Source organism: Simochromis diagramma, unplaced genomic scaffold (assembly GCF_900408965.1).
Source record: "Simochromis diagramma unplaced genomic scaffold, fSimDia1.1 OVJJ01000603.1, whole genome shotgun sequence".
Taxonomy (NCBI): domain Eukaryota; kingdom Metazoa; phylum Chordata; class Actinopteri; order Cichliformes; family Cichlidae; genus Simochromis; species Simochromis diagramma.
In genome coordinates this window covers 4,172,644-4,195,514 of record NW_024387414.1, presented here as the reverse complement: position 1 = coordinate 4,195,514, position 22,871 = coordinate 4,172,644, and the positions used below count along the sequence as shown (strand labels likewise).

Sequence of the window (22,871 nt, the reverse complement as noted above, 5' to 3'; positions counted from 1 at the left end):
TATAGCCAAACTTTTGAGCATTTGAGCCATGTTTCCTGCCAGGTAAGCGACGCTCCGCAACGTGGTGACGTCATTCGGGGCGACTGGAATCGATAAGGGAATCGTTTGCAAAAATGGCAAACAATTCCAAGGAATTGAAACAGTGGGAACCGGTTCTCAACAAGAACCGGGTTTCGATACCCATCCCTACCCCCAGTGGGGTAAAAATGTCTTTCTTGGCTCCATACAAAAACTGATTTGTCAAACAGAAAATGCCACAGCAGATTACAACATGAAACTAACAGACATTAAATTGTGTTTCAAGAGTGACTGCTAAAACTGCCATTCAAGGAAAATATTGTTGTCTGCACATCACAATACATCAATAGTGTCACATTTTTTAGCGGTTCTTTTTAACTTGCTGCTTGATGCTCTTGGTACTTTTTGTTTTGACAGATTTGACAACCTATCATCAAGTGTGTGTATCCTGGAAGATGTGGTCAATAATAAAAATGAGCAAAAAGGGGTATACTGATGGAGAAAATGTTACATATAACTATACTTTTCAATACATAAGGATGACAACATTAGCATGTACCATGTAAGTGTCATCTCAAGGATGATCACAAAACAGAGAACAACCTAGAACAACCCACCTGAACACTACCTTAGTCACCATCTGAGCCTCGTGACAGGCATCTAGCATCTACAAAGAAATAGAGGGAATGATGACTGATGATATAATCCCTCACACTGAAACAATGAAAAATGAATTCTTAATAGAAAATGTTAATTATGCATGTGACTCATGCATGCGTGCATGCACCATCCTTATTTAAACATGCATAGATCTAGAAACTCTGATGTAAATGCAAAACAGCAAACAGGTTTAAGATTTTACATGCTTGCAAATGTATTCCTTGCATTGCTTTGTATTTATAGAACTGTACAGAGCCATAAAAACCTCTCTATCAGTCACTGAAACTGATGCAATGACTGCAGAGACAGCTGAAACACAAGAACTGAGCAGTCATTCAGATGTTTACAAACACCGTCCTGCCGAAATTGTTCCACTCACCTCATACCGCCACTCTAAGTTTGAGCCGGAATCGTTTGACAAACTTGTTGAACACTTTAATAAAGAGAAGGCAGAGGTGGAACCCCTACAAGGCCATCCAACTTAAATTGGCCAGCAGGGAGCAGCGACAGCCAAGAGCCTTGTAAAACAAAAAGCCCAATTGGAGGACAGTGCTGCCACTGTGTGCCTGAACAGGAGATGCGGGTTAAGCAAGGTCAGGGTGATTACAAAATTGATGTCAATCTTCACGGGTATATCTTCTCTGTGTGTCCTCTCAGAATGGGCAGAAGCTGTCTTTGGCAAGTGACAAGTTCTGGGTTGTTGTCGAGGGTCATATCGTTCTTGGGAAGAAGTTTTACATTTTTGATAAGAAGTAAAAATGAGAAAATGAAGAAAGAGTTAAAGCATTGAAATAAAATAAAAAAATTACTAAATGCATAAATCCACAAATCAATCAGGAATATGCAGCGAAAAAATTCAAGCAAGAAAGGAAGATAAGAGTGGACACATGAGTGGGGAGTGGAGATAAGAGTTGATATAGTAGGAGCAAGTACAAACAGTGGGAAGTGGGAAGGTTACTTTTAAAATGTATTCCACTACAGATTACAGAATACATGCCCCAAAATGTATTTTGTAACGTGTTCTGTTACATTACTCAATGAGAGTAACGTATTCTGAATACTTTGGATTACTTAATATATTATCATGCTTTTTACAACTACATGAATGTGATTTATTACTATTACTGAAGGTCCGCGGCTCTGTCTGGCACTGAACAGAAATTGTCGCGCTATGCTCCTTTGTTTATTGTGCGTAAATAGTGAATTGTCCTGACAGAATATTGCATTTCGCTTCTGTTATTACCATGGTACATTGACAAAAACATATACTTTTATTCACAGGATAAAACAGTTTTTTTTGTATCACTAATTGCCCAGTATGATTACAGCATACAATATTATTGTCACTGCTACATTTCTGTGATGCTACCAGAAATTATTTCCACTACTACCGTTGAGCTCAAAGGTCCTATTAATAAACGGTTAACGAATGTGTATTTATGAAGACGATTTGTGAGACTGGTAAACTTATCTTTGTTCGTACGATGGTCTTTTGTTCTACTCGATGCATTTCAAGGTCCTGTACCCATCCGTCAGTAAACTGTATCTGGGCTTGTTGCAGTGACCTGAAGTTACTAAAAACTTCATGAATGTATGCACTCACTCCAAGAACCGTATAATTAAAAATATGAGCGTGGTGAAAGTTGGGCAGCACGCTAACGTCTTTTGTCCACTCTGTGTGCTCGTAAGGGTCTAACCCTTTCACTCCTTTGATTTTTTTCCTCGTATCTTTTCTTTGACTTTTCATCAAGTCTGTCTTTGTACGGACCGGCATTGTTCTCCTTCGTTTTGTACATACCTTTTTTGGGGGGCAAAGAAAAAGCAAGAAGGTATACGTCTTATCATGCCAGAAGTCAACCAGCAGTGTCGGCTTGATACCAGATCTGGGCCAGACCTCCTTGCTATGTGGGTAAGGACAAAGGACAATAGTACCCTAACTGCCTTCTACACACAACATACAATTCGGATAAATTCCACTGTGACAAGGAGAGGATTCATTTCCCACCTAGGAAGGTAGGTTGTTTATTTACAAGCAACACTCATGAACTTCATTCATTAATGTCACTATACACAATAGGTGAAGTGCAGACATTAGTATACCTCAGTAGTTACAACTTTTAAATACTCTGGCAGAAACAGTTATTTTATTTTTATTTTTGATTTACACCAAAACCTTCCCATATGGAAAAGAAATAGTAAAAACCTATATGATTTACTCATGAAAGTGGCCACTTTCATATATTGTTTGAGTAAGTATCCAAAACATACAAGTTTCATTATATAATTTTTCAAGGGATCTTATATCTGTTTTCTCTATTGAATGCTTTTCATACAAGTTTCACACAAGACAGATACAAACTTTATAAGATTTATACATATCTTTTCCATGTGGGTTGTATCTCTGATCAACACATTGGAGTGAAATAGATTTTTGGTTTTGTAGTTGTTGTTCTTTTTTTATGGCAAACAAAAATTTTAACATTTTCCCTTTTTAAAATGAGCAAAAATGTGAAGACAAAATGTTTTTTGATTAATTGTGAATAAGCATTCATTATGCATCTGCAGTACCCTCATGTCCCATTAGGTGGACTCATCATCAGTCATTTCAGTTACTATCAGAACACTAATTGAACAAAGAAGCAGGTTTTGCAGACATTGCAGAGGGAGTTCAGGATGCAGAAGAGGCAGAGGCCAGGAGTAGTCAGATAGCCAAAAGAGAAGAAGACCAGGCCCCCCAGGTAAGGCAGAGCAGAGTGATGACTCCCAGCAGGGTACACAGGTCTTTTCTGGCTCTGTCAAGGTCGACCTGTCCAAACTGATTTATCAAATATACAGTGACACAGGAGATTACAGAACATCTGAAACTGGTAGAAGGAGACTTTGAAAAGTGATTTTAAATTCAGAGACAACATTCTTGCCAAATGAGGGAAATCACATTTCTTATTTGGTTTGTTTAACAGTGTTTAACATATTCAGACCACACCCAGTGCAGGGTTTATGCTACAGCTGGTCTAAATTAACAGAACTGGTAATTACCAAAATCTATTTTTTTTTTAAATTTCTATGGTGTTTAATCCACTATTAAGCCAGGTGGATGCAAGCTTTTTGATTGAAGTTATATTTTAATGCTATGATATAATTATTGTTGTTTCTACTCTATCCGAGTACTCAAAGTGCTTTATACAACATTCCTCGTTCATTCACACTCATTCATGCAGGCACTTTTTTTGTATGCTAAGTGCTTTCTACCCAACATCCACACACATTCACACTCTGATGGATGCATTGCAGAGCAACTTGGGGTTCAGTATCTTGCCCAAGGATTTTTGACATCCAGACTTGAGCAGCCACCAACCACCAACCTTCTGATTTGAAGATTGACCTGTTTTACCTCCTGAGCTACAGCCACCACTATTTCTTTAATCAAAATAATATTTTTAATGTTAAAATTAAATTATTGTTGAATGTTCTAATTTACCATTTTTGCAAAAATTCAGAAAAAATAGTAAAACTTATAATTATAATTATTATCCATTAATTTTCTTACTTTTTCACAAAAAAGCTGTAAAACAAATGGATTTTTTTTTTAATTAAAATGTCAAATCACACATATTTACCTACATTCTTGAACAGAAACCTTAGTTTTAGTGGTTTTAGTGACTTCTAAGAGAAGTTCAGTGTGCCGTCTCAAATGTGGGTATAAAACGTGAATTTGGTTCAGTGAATTAAGTAATTTTTTAGTTTCTAAATTAGTTGTGTTTTCTTCTTTTTATGACAAGTGTTAATCAGTCATAAAAACAAGAAAACATATACATATACAAACAGGGTGTTTAATAAAAGCAGCTAAGTATGAATTAGACAAAAGCCAGAACATCAATTAAAGGTCACTATAAAAGCTAAGAGATTCAGCAGTATATCATTAGGTTTGCATATTAATTGAAAGGAAGGTGAAACCCAAAAGATAAACACAAGCAATAATGATAATATAATTATATAAATAACAATATATATTTCTTATTGCCAATAAATTCAGTATGAATGCCATCACTCTATTCATTCCTGATTTTGTTGCTTTTAATGGATATGCTAATAGAGAAGATTATGATACATTACTGTACTTTTCAACACTAAAGATGAAAAAATTACCATGTATCTCTTGGTAACATCGGAGAATCCAAACACGTCTGACTGTCACCCCAAACATGATCATGTTAAAGAGGAACACCAAACTGAACAATCCCACTGTAGTCACCATCTTCACTTCATAACTGGTGATGTAACATCTACAACGAGAGTGCAGGTGTTCTTTTCAGTCACATTCACTCACTTTGTAAAAGCAAAAATGAATTCTGCAGAAATATTAATGTGGATGCAATTTTACTCTGCCTATTCCTTTTTTTCCATTTAAACATTCAAGTATCCATGCACATGCAAAACAATTTAAGTTATTGTTGAGATTTTAAATGTCTGTAAATTTGCTTCTTACATTGCAGTATTGTTGGAGTTGCTGGATGTGTCCAGAGAGACAGGATGATAAAAGTCAGGAACACCTGAAATGCAAGAACTGAGCAATCATTCAAAGGCTTACAGACTGCTAATGACAGCTCCCTGCCTAAACAATTCCACTCACCCCATCCCAGTATGCTGAGTTTGAGTAGGTATCTCTTCACATAGATGTTGAAGACTTTGACCAAGAGAAGATATTGGTGGAACCCTTCCAAGGCCATCCAGCTGAAAGTGGCTAGCAGGGAGTAATGAAGTAAAAGAGCCATGTATAAGCAAAGTCCAGAGGAGGACCCTGCTGCCACTGCCTGATTGGGCAGGAAGTGCAGGTTGAGGAGCATCAGAGCAATTAAAAGGTTGATATGGACTTTCACAGAAACATCTTGTCTGAGTTTCCTGTCAGGTGATGTCATTGTTTGAAGAGCATTAGGCCAATCATCAAGTAAGGAAAGAAAGCCTAGATGACAGTATTAAAGATGAAGGCATTATACTGTATTTTCTGCAAAAAGAAGAGGAAAATAGCAGAAGAGCACTCCTGCATTGCCTTTTAGTAATGAATTGAAGGAGAGAAAGACAAAGGCATTAGAAAAGAGCAGTAAAAAAGTCTGAAGAGTTGTTGGGAGCAAGGACAACATGGTAAGTGGACAGTATTTATCTTGGAAATAAATCATTGAAAGACGAGTAATTTACCTATTTGTGATGAAGAGCAAAAGGGTGACAGCCAGAGCAAAAAGCTAAAGACTGCAGCCAATCAGAGTAATGTCTGTTAATATCTTCAGGTCGTTTTCTGAGAGGGAAGCACTCACCTGTAGAGAAAATACACATTCACAATGACTTGTAGCACTTATATTGTCATGCCATACTTATCTGAGATGTTTATATATTTTGAATCGAAATTGTGTCCTATATAAAGGGTGAATAAATCTTCACAATGGTGTTACATTAGTTTAAAACCCACAGGTTCTAATTTATGTTTTTTTTTCATTACTAACTGTAATCTTTAAAAACTACAAATACAAATTTTCTATACCCTTTATATAGTTATTTATTACATAAGTATATTTTATTCATTTAACCAGACATTGAGAATATATTTTTATTTACAGTGGTGACCTTTGATAAAGGTGCAAAGGTTAGTGCAGAGGAGAAGGATGAATGATTATCTAGTCAAATCCCAAAATATTTATATTCAGTGATCTTGACTATTGAATTTTTAAACACAGATTTGCTACTTAAGTTCTAATATATCCCTAATAATAACGGTGCAGTATAATAATTAATATTTCTTCTACTGATATTCCTCTTCCCACCTCTGAGCATACCTCCTGTCTCCAGAGAATAATTCCACCTCTCCGGGCTCTCTTCCACATTTCCACTTCTTTCGTTCATTAAAATATTTCCATCTCTATCCTTAACGACCTTAATCTGCTGTACATCTTCTCCAGCTTAATCACTCTGTCTGTGACCAGTGTCCACCAGTGTACAACCCACTATAAGCCTTTTTCCTCCTCTGTCTACCATTCACAGATAGTTCACAGGACTGTAAGAAGCAAAATGTAGGCACCTTCCTCAATTCAGAGATGGTCTTATGGCCTACTTGACTCCCTGCCCAAACCAGCACTCCTCCCTGTCCAGGATGTATACATTGTTAGGAACAAAATGATTAAATAAAAGTCTTTATTTTTTATTTTATTTTTTTATGTACACTTTTCAATTGTGCTCATTAAAGAGTGGCACTTTATGTAAAAAGGGTCAAAAGCATCAATTCAGCACTATGATTGATTTGAATTATTGAGACTGACATGTTGGGGGCAGAGGGATTTGAAAACATGCTTACACATCATAATTGGTTATTAAGTCAGGGGGACATTTTTTCTGGGCCAAGTGAGTCTGAACAGAATGTCTCAGATGTGGATAATTAGTAGAATCAATACACTGTGAATTGTTAGCTAATAATACAGAAAGGTTAGGGAGCAAGGTGTTTTTCTTTCTCTCTTTTTTTTTTCCAGGAAAGGAGCAGATGCTCCTTTCCTGGAAAAAAAAAAACAATTCTGCCATTTGTTTAAAATTCATCAAGAAATGGCAGTATCAGAAGGCTGGACGGCCACTACGGACTCACATATAAAAGTATATTAGAAAACTGTTTAGATACAGAGAGAATGAAAATATTGGCATGATATCAAAAGTAGGTAAAAAAATAAAAAAATGTCATAATTAATTTCGGTCAGGATATTGGTGATGTGACTCTTGGGACTGCACCCAAAATGTACCTTTTGAAAGGTTCTCCAATAAATTATCTTAAAGTTCAAATAGCTAGCGTACATATTTGTTTGTTTATATTAACTAATGGTATTACAGGTATTAAAATGGTGCAGTTTTTATACTAAAACTGTGATACATCCCATGTTGATGCTCAAAGTTGTTTAGACAAAAAGGATGTGAGGGAATGAAACAAGATTTTGGCTTTAGATGGCTACAACTCTAAATTTTACTAGTTTATGAAAGGAAAATTCTGTCTGGCTACATTACATTACAAAGGTATTCTACAAATAAATAAAAATCAGCTGATTTTAAGGAATCAAGTTGGAACTGTTTTTAGATCTGATTGATTTAACGTTACTTCTGTTTTAGTAATAAACTCAGTAAAACAGAATTGTTTTCCTAACAGCAAAACAAGCATTATGCTTTTAATATTGGGAACACAGGTATACAAGAATATATGTTCGGATACAAACTTATAATGTCCATATATATATAAGATAAGACTTTATTGATCCCACGGTGGCAAAATTTTTGCTTTATCAGGTACAGATAGCTGAAGGAAAATACAAAAAATACAAATAAAATAGAAACAAATATAAAATGAGTAAGATAATACACTATATACAACGGTAGCATACACAGAATGTGACTATGGATATGGTTGTTGGAAATATGGGAGACATAAATTATAAACCATATAGTTATAAGCTATATAGAAAAGCTTACAATGCAAAGGGAACACATCCTCTAAGTTGCTCTTAGGAGAGATTAATTCCTCACCACAAAGATTTTAGGTATTTCATCAATAAAGTTTCAAACATAACATTAATATTCACACTCGCTCACCTGCCTTCTATAAATAAACTGTTGTATGTGCTGTTGTATAAATAAACATCATGATTTAAAGAGGACATAATCATGTTGTCACTGTATTACAATATGAATTATACCGACACACACAGACTCTTATTAAGTTGTTGCTACTAGTGTTTAAACTAGCCGTTAGTGCTGCGTGTTTCACTGCTCATCTTAGTAGCCGAGGTTTTAGCCTTTCTCAGTGACATCACAAACCAAAGGAAGATGAAGAAACCTGCAGTCACAAAGGAGAGAGAGAGAGAGAGAGAGAGAGAGAGAGAGAGAGAGAGAGAGGTACAGGTTTAGGTGGGAAATGGATGAGTTCATGAAATCATGCATCTGTGTCAAATTTAACTCTAGTGAGATTTCCTTTTTAATGTTATGTAAAATGTAATAAAAAAATCTTATACTACTGTTTCCTCTTAAATGGTATCTATAATGAAAATGGATTTTTGTATTAAGCAGCAGAGTTGAGTATGTGTGTCCACCCATAAAAAAACACCAAACAAAGTGGGCATCCAAAGAAGAGGACACCACAAAAAGACTGTTTCCTCTCCCTGTCAGCACTTGGGACCCACAGGCAGCCTTCCACAGATTTGAAGTCAAGGTTTGCAGGACAATATAGCTGACAAAACTCTACCCAGGCAATCCTGAATAGGCTGCAAACAGTCAATCTCCAGTCTCACAGGGCTTAACATGACTGAACTTCACAGTCAGGCCTGTTTAAGCTGGAGTCAGCAACATGTGCACTGGATCCTGAACATTATGTTCAGCAATGTCTCCTGATTCTGCCTAAGGCATGGCGTGAAAATGTGGAGCAAACACAGAGCATGATGTGCTGATTGCTGCACCATGGGTGACAGCGTTTGGTGGGATCAGTGTGATGCTGTGAGGCAGCAGCTCCCTTACTAGAAAAGCAAGTCTTGTCATCAGTTTCATCCGTGTCAAGGAACAGAGATATTGAGATGAGATATTGAGTCTCGGCCAGAACCCACATACTCAACTGTGTGTGTGTGTGTGTGTGTGTGTGTGTGTGTGTGGTGTGTGTGTGTGTGTGGTGTGTGTGTGTGTGTGTGTGTGTGTGTGTGTGAGAGAGAGAGAGAGTTTACAGACCTTGCAGGGAGTTCAAGATGCAGAAGAGGTAGAGGGCAGGAGTGGTCAGGGGACCGAATGAAAAAAGGACCAGGCCCCAGGTAATACCGAGCAGAGTCATGACTCCAGCCAGGGAGCAGATGTCTTTCTTGAATTTGTCAAGGTTATTCTGCCCAAACTGATTTGCCAAATATAGAATAGAAGCAGGTTACAGACAGTTTTAAATTTGACTTGAGACCTTAAATTGTCATTTAAAAAAACAACAAACACTTCATTGCTAGTTTATAGTTTCCAATGAATACACTGATGGATTACTACTTATATATTATTTTTAAGACTAGAGAATTACCTCTCTGGTGTGGTGGAGAATAAAAACTTGTCTGACTGTCACCCCAAACATGATTACATTAAAGAGGAACACCAAGCTGAACAATCCCGCTGTAGTCCACTTTACCTTGTCATTGGTTATATAACATCTAAAAAGAAAGAACAGATCACGTTTTAACCTCTAAAATTGAAAAATCAACGATGTGTTCTGTAAAAGAAACATTAATGCAGGTAGTGCAGTAAAAGCATCACCAGAGCTAAAAAGGAATTAATGTTTCAATTTTAGCAAATTAGATGCTTGGTGAAAAGGAGCTTTCTGCTTCTCCAACATGCATGTTTACAGAAACTCTGATTGGCAAAACAGTTAATAAGTAAATGTGAAAATGTGAATCATTATTCTTGATTTTACATGCTGGCAAATCTTACATTGCAGTACTGGAGGAGTTAGATGCGTCCAGAGGGGCAAGGCCATAAAACGTTCTGTCTATGATCACCACCACTGACACAATCATGGCAGGGACACCTTGATCAAAATTAATTAATTAATATCTACATCCACATTGATAATGACAGCTCCCTCCCTAATTGATTCCACTCACCCCATCCGACCACGCCGAGTTTGAGCAGGTATTTCTTGACATAGATGTTGAAGACTTTGACTAAGAGAAGATATAAGTGGAAACCTTCCAAGGCCATCCAGCTGAAAGTGGCCAGCAGAGAATAATGAAGTAAAAGAGCCATGTATAAGCAAAGTCCGGAGGAAGACCCTGCTGCCACTGCCTGACTGGGCAGGAAGTGCAGGTTGAGGAGCATCAGGGCAATTACAAGGTTGATGTGGACCTTCATAGAGACATCTTGTCTGAGTTTTCTGTCACACAGAGAATTGTTCTGTGTTAAGTAACATACTGTATCACAACTGGAGGAATGGTAGACCATAACAAGAGAAGAAAGAAATGATGAAGAGTTATTTATAGAGTAACAATAGCATTTGCTGTAAAAAGATCAGTGAATGCCAGTGAATGGAGGAAGATTTCAGTATGTTTTAAGGCAACTGAAAGATAAAAACAGGCTAGTCATATGTCAAAGGTATGAGGATGTTTGAGAAAAGGGGACAACAGCAGAGGCAAATCAGATTACAGGAGGTACTAAAAGTGTGAAAGAGGAAGGACTGATGAAGATGGGAAGAATATGAAAAAAATGAATTTATTACCTGTTTGTAATAAAGAGCAAAATGGCTATGACCAAAGTAAAAAGGGAAATACTACAGCCAATCACAGTAATGTGTGTTAAAATCTCTTGGTCTTTCTTTGTGATGGAAGGATCAGGTATCTGTGGAGAAAAACACATGTTTATATCATCTTGTACTATTTGTATTATAACAATTAGTCAGAAGCCTTTTCACCTTCTGCTCGATGACAGGTCAACAGACCAACAGGTACAACATGTTGGAAGCAAATACTTGTCTTACTTATTATTTTTTTACACTGCAAATGTAACTTTATTTAACCTGCTAAGTTATTAAGTATGCTTTCTTATTTCTGATGGTACAAGTCCCTTGAAGAAAATGGGAGCAGGGCTAAAAAGAAAGTTAAAAGAACAGCTGAATACATCTGAAAAATAAAATAAAGCATTAACTAAATATGCTTTATACAATCATAACAAGCATAACATAACAACAGACAATAACATGCAATGAAATACACAGAATTAAGGTAGGCAAAGTGTAGGTAATCAAGCACGAGCAACCAATACAACATAGCTGCAATACAGGAAAGGCATACAATAACAGACAGCACTGTTACAGTTTGGCACTGTTTTCAAGGATGGCAGGATAGTAATTTGAATGAAAACAAGTTGAGCAGAGCAGGTGAAGGTAGAATTCTGTACAAGAAATCTTTTTACTTTGGTGTCTTCTAGTGGCACCATCAAGAATGACACCAAACTGAAAAGAAGGAAAAGAAGAAAATGCACGACAAATGTATCTACAATTATAACAAATTATATTTGTTGTTTTATTTGTATGCATAATTTTGACACTCAGTGAATGTGTAGGTTAAACGGTGTATTTATTATATAGAAGAGCCGTAACATGGCAAAAATGTTGTTTTTCCTTTGCATGCAGAGAGCAAAGTGAACCGTCCTTGTTTGCGCGCACAAACTTGGCCAAATAAATGATTCTAAATGATAAATAATTCTGATTGTGCAGCACAATTATAACAACATATTTTCATTACCACATGAACTACATAGATATTCACTACTCCCTCCAGAAAAATTAAAAATACATTAAACTGCAGATTACTGAGGAATCAAATGTGATTTTATGAAAGGAGAAAGATTCAAAAGGCTGTATACCAAACCCACATGCATGTGCCATCAGAGCGCATCAAACACTTAAAAAACAAAATAAAAAAACAGAAACACTATGGAAGCAGAATTTATTGGATCATATGACTAATGAAATAAGTAAAGTAAAGTTCTGGCTGGATAAAAACAAATTATCATTAAATTTGAATAAAACTAAAATTATGTTATTTGGAAATAGTACTGGTGTTGATATTGAAAGAGTCAGTGAAAATTGATTACTGGGGAAAATAATGGATGAAAAACTTAAAAAACATTACATTCACTTTGTACTCTTCAAAAAAAAGTAGTTCGAATCATCCACAATGCAGCTTATGGGGATCATACAAACTCACTATCTTTGCAATAATATTCAGAGTATGTTTTTTTGGAAAGAAGTTATAATTTAAGGGGTTTTTGTAACTTCAATATAGGGAAGGTATGTACTGCAAGAAAAAGCTTTTTGTTTCTGTGCATGGAGTGAAACTGTAGAACAGTTTGAATATGGAATTAAAGCAATGACCAAAGATAAAACAGTTCAAAAAGAGTTATAAAGAAATGATCTTCTTGAACTATAAAGAAAGGGAAAATGTTGAAATTAAGTGAATGTCTCTATTTAGACGTTTTTTTTAGAAAAGAGATTTGAAAGAGATTTGTTAACATATAAAAGATGCTTTTTCTTTTTTCCTTCTTTAGTTGTACTAATTCAGTGAATGCAAAGTAACCTGTGTATTAGTTACTATAACTATTACTTCTAAAGACCTCACATGCAAGCAGTCAGTTGCTCTGTGTCCGCACGTGTGTGTGTGTGTGTGTGGTAGCGTGCACGGCTACCAAATGTAGCTGTGCAATTTTGTGGTTTGTGGTCTCAACCTTTCATCACCATTTCTAAATGGTGATGAAAGGTTAAAGGATGCTGAAGATCTAAATAAGATATTGTAAAAAGTTATCTTTCTGAGAAGCTGTGTGACTTTTAAACCCATTAGTATGACTAAACTTTGCAGTGTATTTTTAGCTTGCGGTCTCTTTCCTAACACCACTTGAAAAGCCTGTTTGAAGGCAGAATTAAGGTAAAGTGAGTAATGGTCTGGCATGTCCTTGTGAAGCTGCAAAGTTTGAGGCAGTTCAGATAAGTGTTTGCCGATAAGTGTTTGTTGATAGAAGTGAAGAACAATGGACAAACAATGGCCTCTTTACATAATAAATGAGCCCAGTCTTACTATGAGGATACCGAAGTATGTGAGGTGGTTGCAGGAACAGGTGATGTTATTCTGACGATGAGTCCAGTGTGTGACGCAGCCATCCTCACTAAAAGCTGGTAAGCAAACCAAACAGATCCATTACGCAAAAGATCACATTTCTGAACATCAGCTCAGTTAAGTGGCCATGAGTGAAAACACAAACCACAATGAGTCTAACTTATGAAAATATTGTTGCGCTATACTGCTCAAAAAAGATTAAAGGAACACTTTGGAAACATTAGATTTTCAGGGGGGAATAAATCGTGATGGATATCTATAATCAAGTGGAATGGGTAATGTGTCCCATAAGATTAACTGACTTGTTGCTGTACTCTGATTAAAAGGTGTTCCGTTATTTAATGTTTGAGCAGTGTACATTACTGTTCATGACAGATGTGATACTTACTGTATGTTGAATAATTAAAGAACTGACACGAGGGTTTTTGAGTTTCCTATGACACAAACATATTTCATGTTTGTACAAAATGTACAGAATATTATATGTGTCAACTAATTGTGCAATTAAATTACAGGAGGTAAGACTGAAATAAATGTTCAAAAAAGCATAGTTACGTCGATTTTCTTGGTAAACTCCATCGTGATGTTGATGCGCTCCTGCAGTCCTGATATCTCCTTGCTCTGCACACTCAGACCAACCAGTCTTTGATCATGTACTTCATGTGGGCTTTCAAAAACGCTCTACAATAAAATGCAAATTTGTCAGCTGGTTTAACAGTTTTGCAAAGACAGTTTTAATATTAGTTTCTGAATCTTCTGTGTTAAATGGAAAAACACTATTAAGTGATCTATTTACACTGTTTGATATGCAAGTCATTTACATTTTGTTAGAAAAAAAGGTGATGATTCTTTCCTGATGTACTCAACTTCCTTCAAAAATATGTGTACTAATTTTACATTTCATGTGTTAATAAAATAATGTCACTATGCTAAAGAGTACAAATTCCCAGCTGGACAAATAATTCAAGCATCCAGCAAATTCAGAAGCTTCAAATTCAGGGTTTAATTTTATTGGCTGTTAGGTGTAGCTGGTGAAAGTAAGCTTGATAGGCTTGTTAAGCTGGGATTTTAAAATCTGATTGTTTTTTCTGTATGCCATGTGTATACACCCCTCCTTTGTTAAGGACATGTAAATTTGATTAAAACACCTTTATAATGATGTGAAAATAAACAGGAGTACATTTCATAACAAGTGGTAAACAAAAGAAATATATAACCTGACAAAGAAAAAGAAAAAAACCCAAATGTTATTTTATTAGACTGAAACAAGCAAAACCCACAAGCTCCATGAGCAGTAGTTTAAATTTAATGTGTAAATACAAAGATCGTATTATTCTATAGCTCACCACATCCTTTTTCTACATGTTTTTAAATAAGAAGTGTAGTTTATGACCTTATTTGTTTCAGGCCATTTAAACATGCAGAACACAATCGTGTTATTCGGTCCAGCACCCAGTTCTCTTGGCAGCTGGACAATGACTTTACTGTTGAGAAGAGGCACATCTGGTGTTACCTGTATCAGCATCAACATGCCAAGAATAGAAAAAGATTTAGTTTAGGTTACGTTCACTAAAATTACCTCGAACAGAACAACATTAGATTGAATACAGTGGATCAGATCTTAAATAAGCCGGTCGTTATCAATACCTGACTCACGCTCAACATTGGATCTAAATATCAGCTCTGTACATCACTACTTGGAAGGTATTTCTGACTACATGTGGAGTCTGACTACAAACTACTGTTCAATAAGATTGTGTGAATATTTTTTATTTTTTTACCTTTGTGTCATTGGCATAAATTTCAAGGCCTCCGAAGGGACCACTGGGTTTGTGCAGAAGAGCGACAAAAGTCTTTACATACAATTGCATGCTCCCATTCACCTCTGTTCCCTCTAGAACCTTCTCTAGAGTCCAAATGGCTCTTGGGGAGTAGAATGCAAAAATATTAACACAATATTAACAATTTACATCCTTTTATTAATGTAGAAAACAGTCATGTGTTAAATCCCCCCCCCCCCCCCCCCCCCCACACACACACACACACACACAATGTATTATAAATAATTCAAATGTTTACCTCAAAGTGTCATTGAGGTTTCCCCCTTTCAAAACATTATCTGTATAATTCATACAACACTCGGTCTGATTACGACCTGTAGACAAAATGTAAGAACACACATTGAACCCTTGTACAGTTTAATTAAAGCACCCCACATATCCACAGAATATATGAAGGTTTAATCTCAAAACACCAATTTCACATTTCTTTATGAAGACATTTATTGGGAAATGGAGATGTGAGAGGAAGGCATTAGAGGTTCATTTTTAAATGCTATTTTACCATGTTAGAATAATGACTGTTTAAAACAAGTTGTAATATATAAAACCTGAATTCCAGAAGAGTTGGAATGTTTGTTAAATTTGGTAAAAAAAAAAAAAAAAATTAAAAGAAAAGAAAACCAAAAGACTTTCAAATGAAATCAAACCTGATGTTTGCTACAGTTCAGCAAAAAATGTCATGATGCAGCAAATGGCTGAAAAAGCAAGAAAGATGAAAAGGTTTCATCTGAGAGAACATTTAGCAAGTAATTAAGTTGACTGATATCAGGTCTTTAATATAATTAGCTATAAAAGAGATGTCTTAGAGAGGCAGTCTCTCAGAAGTAAAAATGGGCTGAGGCTCTCTAATCTGTGGAAGAGTGTGTAAAAATATCGTACAATACTTCAAATGTTCCTCAACATCAAATTGCAAAGGGTTTGCAAATCTCATCATCTTCAGTGCATAACATAATCAAAAGATTCAGAGAAACTGAAGATGTCTTTGTGCATAAAGGACGAGGCTAAAAATGTTTATTAATCACTCACTGGCATGATTGTGTCACTGACATTACTTAATGGGCCAAGGAATGTTTCCAGGAACCACTGTCGATTAACACAGTCCAATCTGCCATCTGCAGATGCCAACTAAACCTCTATCATGCAACAAAGAAGCCACATTTAAACATGTTTCAGAAGCGACGTCATGTCCTGTGGGCCAAAACTCATTTGAAATTGATTGTCTCAAAGTGGGAAAGTGTTCAGTTCAATCCAATTTTATTCATACAGCGCCAAAGTACAAAGAGAGTTGCCTCAAGGCACTTTATATTGTAGGCAGGCCCTACAATAATACAAATAGAGTAAAACCCAACTGTCATATCACCCCTAGCAATTAACAGTCGGAAGGAAAAACTCCCTTTTAACAGGAAGAAACCTCCAGGAGATCCAGGTTCAGAGAGGGGCGGCCATCTGCTGTGACCGGTTGGGGTGAGATAAGGAAGACAGGATAAAAGACATGTTGTGGAAGAGCCAGAGATTAATAACACGTATGATTCAACACAGAGATGTCTATTAACACATAGTGAGTGAGAAAGATGACTGAAGAAGAAATACTCGGTGCATCATGGGAATCTCCCAGCAGCTACACCTATTACAGCATAACTATGGGAAGATTCAGGGTCACCTGATCCAGCCCTAACTACAGTATATGCTTGAGCAAAAAGGAAAGTTTTAAGCCTAATCTTAAAAGAAGAGAAAGTGTCTGTCTCTTGAATCCAAACTGGAAACTGGTTCCATAAAAGTGGGAACCGAAAACTGAAGGCTTTGCCTCCCATTCTACTTTTAAATACTCTAGGAACAGCAAGTAAGCCTGGAGTGCGAGAGCGAAGTGCTCTAAGATGGGGAGTGATTATTCAAGACCTTGTATGTGAGGAACAGCATTTTGAATTCAATTATGGATTGAAATCAAAATTAAATACCTGGATTTAACAGGGAGCCAATGAAGGGAAGCCAATGTATGAGAAATCTGGTCTCTCTTTCTAGTCCTTGTCAGTACTCTTGCTGCAGCATTTTGGATTAACTAATGGCTTTTCAGGGGTTTTTAGGACATCCTGATAATGACGAATTACAGTAGTCCAGGCTAGAAGTAATAAATCAGTCCTACATATTGGTTAGATACTATATTTTCAAGGCAGACTACAATAACCTCAGTGTTATCCGAATTTAGAAGCAGAAAGTTAGCGGTCATCCAGGTCTTTTTGTGTTTAAGACACAAAAAGTTTAACTAATTGGTGTGTGTTCTTTGGCTTCATGGATCATAGACAAAGTTGAGCGTCATCTGCATAGCAGTGTAAATGTATGCTATGTCTTCTGATGATACTGCCTAAGGGAAGCATGTATAATGTAAACAGAATTGGTCCTAGCACTGAACCCTGTGGAACTCCATAATTAACCTCAGTGTGTGAAGAGGACTCTCCATTTACATGAACAAATTGGAGTCTATTAAATAGATATGATACAAAAAGCACTGCAAAGCAGTACCTGTAATACCTAGAGCATGCTGTAAATGCTCTAATAGGATATTATGGTCTGCAGTATCGAACACCACAGGATCTTCTCCATACCTGCTTCATGCCCTGGAGGACGGGGCTGTGGCCACTGGCTGTCTGTTTTCATTGGGTGGCGGGAGTGAAGGGCATCACCAGAAATTGTATTACCATTGTCAATGGACTTCTAATCTGAACTGTCATCTGCAATGTTCCGTTTTCTGTATATGAAAAAAATCCTAATAAAAAGCAGGACATTGCAAAACTGCATAATGCTACGACAGCACGGCTTTGTCAGAGAAGACTCCGGGTACTGAATGGCCTCTCCTGCAGTCCAGATCTTTCACCTATACAGAACATTTGCTGCCTCATTAAATGAAAACAATGTCAAAGATGACTACAAACTCTTCAGCAGGCAAAAAGGAGACCAAATTCAAACACCAAAACTACAAAAACTCAGAACCTCCATTCCCAGAGGTCTTCAAACTGCTTTGAAAAGAAGACCAAGGTAAACATGCACCTGTAGCAAACATCAATTTTAAAATGAGCTAATTTTGTGCTTAAAATTGTAAAATTTCTCAGTTTAAGCATCTTTTATGTTATTTATGTTCTGTGGTAAATAAAATATTTGCTCATGTGACTTCACATGAGTCTTTCAGTAATAATGTTTTTCAAATTTAAAGGATGACGTAGTGTCTACAGTAGCTGCAGACAGTACACTGAGGATAGGATGTGTTCTTCTAAAGTGTAGTAACGTAATTTAATGTAATTTAAAGGGACGTGACATTTTAGGGCTGTGGTAGAATATAGTGTGTACAGACTTTTTATATAGTATAAAAGAAAGAAACACATGTAGCTAAAATTGAGAGAAAACAAGCTGAGTTTACTTTATTCAAACTCATGAAAGGCAAAAAGAAAAAGTGAATAAGCCTTGTTTCTTAGGTTAGAATCTAAATTGTCTGGCTGTTCCAGTAATAAAGTCATTCTTTTGTTACAGTAGTTAATATAACAACTTACTTATTGTAGCTGATATTTTGCATGCAGTCCTACAGAAATACTGTTCCGACAGACAATTCTGATAAAGCATGTAATAAGACATAAAAGGCATCAACCACCAGAATATCCAGCTCTTCTTCCTGTAAAGAGACTCTCTCATTTAGAATGGAAAAAAAGGCAATGCTTTTCAGTCAAAGTTCTTTTCTGATTAAAATGTCTTAATTTTTTAGATTAGCACAAAATTTATTTTGTTGCTATTATGCTGAAGGTAGATCATCATCACCCTGAAGACTCATCATCAGAACAATGCAAAATATGTTTTCTACATAAAGATTTTGAGTTTTAGAGACTGTACCAAGTTATAAAAAACACAGGTATAGAAATAAAACAAATTCAACTTCTACTCCTCCTATTTCTACTACCAGTAATCCTAAGAAATACATTGAAACAAAATCACAAATTAAAAAAAGTATAAAGTCGAATGACTCTAATAACACTAACAACCCTTGTTATTAGCATCAACACAGAAAGTAAAATGTATTTTAAAGTGAACCAAAGCATACCCTACCTTTCCATGTTGCTGTGGAACTAAGTTAATAGAGGACACAGAGCAAAGCAGAAGTGACAGCGGGGGGGTTGGTTGAATTTGACGAGCTGCAAAGGAAGTTGATGAAACAAATGTAAATGCTATTCTAAGTAAAAAAGAGGAAGTATCAAATGACAAAAAATACATTTCTTATCTTCCTTGTCACTACTCAGTATGCATCAAATACAGGATGACGTCATTGAAATATTATACTTTACCCTGTTCACATGTTCAGCAATAAAACTACTACTAAAGCTACTTTTTTTCCCTCAAAGCAAGTCATTGATCAATATCAGGAAAATTGCATTATGACTATGAACAGCAGAACACAGTACTACATTAAGTTTTGTGTGTATAAAATTGAAAATAAAACTGATTCTGATTTTGAGAAACAAAATTAAGATGAACACAAATTTCCAGTTTATGCACAGTGTGATTTTCCTCCAGTTGTTACAAGTCAAAAGTTAAAGCCCATGGGAAAACAGCTACAGTGGGGCAAAAAAGTATTTAGTCAGCCACCGATTGTGCAAGTTCCCCCACTTAAAATGATGACAGAGGTCAGTAATTTGCACCAGAGGTACACTTCAACTGTGAGAGACAGAATGTGAAAAAAAAATCCATGAATCCACATGGTAGGATTTGTAAAGAATTTATTCGTAAATCAGGGTGGAAAATAAGTATTTGGTCAATAACAAAAATACAACTCAATACTTTGTAACATAACCTTTGTTGGCAATAACAGAGGTCAAACATTTACTATAGGTCTTTACCAGGTTTGCACACACAGTAGCTGGTATTTTGGCCCATTCCTCCATGCAGATCTTCTCGAGAGCAGTGATGTTTTGGGGCTGTCGCCGAGCAACACGGACTTTCAACTCCCGCCACAGATTTTCTATGGGGTTGAGGTCTGGAGACTGGCTAGGCCACTCCAGGACTTTCAAATGCTTCTTACGGAGCCACTCCTTTGTTGCCCGGGCGGTGTGTTTTGGATCATTGTCATGTTGGAAGACCCAGCCTCGTTTCATCTTCAAAGTTCTCACTGATGGAAGGAGGTTTTGGCTCAAAAATCTCACGATACATGGCCCCATTCATTCTGTCCTTAACACGGATCAGTCGTCCTGTCCCCTTGGCAGAAAAACAGCCCCATAGCATGATGTTTCCACCCCCATGCTTCACAGTAGGTATGGTGTTCTTGGGATGCAACTCAGTATTCTTCTTCCTCCAAACACGACGAGTTGAGTTTATACCAAAAAGTTCTACTTTGGTTTCATCTGACCACATGACATTCTCCCAATCCTCTGCTGTATCATCCATGTGCTCTCTGGCAAACTTCAGACGGGCCTGGACATGCACTGGCTTCAGCAGCGGAACACGTCTGGCACTGCGGGATTTGATTCCCTGCCGTTGTAGTGTGTTACTGATGGTGACCTTTGTTACTTTGGTCCCAGCTCTCTGCAGGTCATTCACCAGGTCCCCCCGTGTGGTTCTGGGATCTTTGCTCACCGTTCTCATGATCATTTTGACCCCACGGGATGAGATCTTGCGTGGAGCCCCAGATCGAGGGAGATTATCAGTGGTCTTGTATGTCTTCCATTTTCTGATGATTGCTCCCACAGTTGATTTTTTCACACCAAGCTGCTTGCCTATTGTAGATTCACTCTTCCCAGTCTGGTGCAGGTCTACAATACTTTTCCTGGTGTCCTTCGAAAGCTCTTTGGTCTTGGCCATGGCGGAGTTTGGAGTCTGACTGTTTGAGGCTGTGGACAGGTGTCTTTTATACAGATGATGAGTTCAAACAGGTGCCATTCATACAGGTAACGAGTGGGGGACAGAAAAGCTTACAGAAGACGTTACAGGTCTGTGAGAGCCAGAGATTTTCCATGTTTGAGGTGACCAAATACTTATTTTCCACCCTGATTTACGAATAAATTCTTTACAAATCCTACCATGTGAATTCATGGATTTTTTTTTCACATTCTGTCTCTCACAGTTGAAGTGTACCTCTGGTGCAAATTACTGACCTCTGTCATCATTTTAAGTGGGGGAACTTGCACAATCGGTGGCTGACTAAATACTTTTTTGCCCCACTGTATATCTAATCTTACAGCTTGGTGTTAAAGTTTTGCATTTGCATAAAAAAAACCTTGATTTGCATTGCAAATCATGAACAACAAAGTGATGCTGTAAGGCGATGGAACCTGATACTATCTGAGGTTTATCTGCATCTAATGACTGTGTGTGTTTGTGTTGTTTCATCTATTTTGAGTTAAAATAGGATGACATGTCCTTGTGACTAGGAAAAATAAATGGTTTTCTGGTAATTGTATCAAATTATTTTGCTGTTGGAGACTGATTAAAAGAAAATGCAGCAACAAGGTGGTCGCAGTTAGTTGACCATTTCCTATTTAATAAATATGTTTTTTCAAAAATGGCTGCGCAGGCCCAAAGTGGGTGGGATGAACTCTAAAGCTGTATGGGCAGGGCAAACCCAGACTTATCCCACATTAGTCTCAAATGTATGTGCCCAAAGAGTCACAGTAAAGCTTTAAGGAATACTGTAGTTAAGTCCTCTTTCTTTCAGTTGACGTGGCTCTAAAATATTAAGCCCATCTTGTCTAGATGCCACCCAGAGACTCTGATCCATACATTTATCCAGTGGCGGTCCTAGCCTGTTTGGCACCCTGGGCGAACACTCCCTCTGGCACAACCATACTGAATTTCACCAGAGAAAAGACAGACACACACATATGAAGAGAGAGTATGCATAGTATGCATACTATGCATAGTATGCATATTATGCAAACGTCTACCAAACAGCCATCATAATTTGTCATACAGTGCGAAGAGGACACATCAATAATTAACAATGACTAATTAATATTAAAATCTGTAACATAATGTATTGTTTGTAGTTTAGTCTATTACTGTTACTATTTTTACCATTTCTTCTAGGAGCAACTGTAACCCACCTAATTTCCTTTGGGATTAATAAAGTATTCTGATTCTGATTGTTTCAGGATGACCTGCCATTGTCCAATGACACATCTGCTTACCTGTATCTTTTGCTCGTTTCTCCTCCTCTTCTTTTCTATTTTTTCTAAACTGAGCACCTGATGGATTTGAACTTTTCTTGTCCATCTTGGTTTTAATTTTGCACTCCAGTATGAACACCCATTCCCCAACTCGAGAATCACCACAACATAACCTAATAGACCTACACCTTAGTTCACAGATTCACTTTGTCTAGGGTTTATTTCTGGGATTTTGCACAACCCAGGACTCAAATCATGAATACATAATGGGCTTGGATTTACAACATTATAAATGAAATGTGATCTATTTGGAAGGAGCAGGTCTCCCTCCCCTTTCGACGGGTTGTGTGTGAGACTTTAAATCATCAAACTATAAAATATAAATTTTAATTGATCCCTTTACCCCGAGTCCTAAATTGTATATTTATTTTCTTCTTGCGCACCTCGCAAACAGAGGGCGCCCTTACTCCCAGCAAATGGGCGATAGAAAAAACGATTGGTGCCTATGCCATCCCCAGTATGCGCTGGCGTGTCGTCGGGGCAGCATGAGTACCAACAATTTTTTTTTTGGCAAT

General features: G+C 36.9%; 1 protein-coding gene across 2 annotated transcripts; it reads right to left on the bottom strand.

The window, feature by feature from the left end:
* Nucleotides 1–7,837: 7,837 nt before the first annotated feature.
* Nucleotides 7,838–19,654, bottom strand: LOC120721652 (adhesion G-protein coupled receptor G2-like). Of its 2 annotated transcripts, XM_040012147.1 has the most exons (14): nucleotides 19,247–19,654; nucleotides 18,700–18,818; nucleotides 15,399–15,474; nucleotides 15,101–15,242; nucleotides 14,713–14,832; nucleotides 13,875–14,000; nucleotides 13,708–13,753; nucleotides 13,281–13,375; nucleotides 10,928–11,046; nucleotides 10,317–10,585; nucleotides 10,144–10,240; nucleotides 9,740–9,866; nucleotides 9,412–9,568; nucleotides 7,838–8,533 (listed from the first exon to the last, which is right to left on the bottom strand). In XM_040012147.1, exons 1-14 carry the CDS (start codon nucleotides 19,252–19,254, stop codon nucleotides 8,439–8,441), a joined length of 1,596 nt encoding a protein of 531 aa, XP_039868081.1. In that variant the 5' UTR covers nucleotides 19,255–19,654; the 3' UTR covers nucleotides 7,838–8,438. The 2 variants fall into 2 exon arrangements, with proteins under 2 accessions (XP_039868081.1, XP_039868080.1); XM_040012146.1 differs by lacking the exon at nucleotides 19,247–19,654 and having other exon boundaries at nucleotides 18,700–19,221.
* Nucleotides 19,655–22,871: the final 3,217 nt, after the last annotated feature.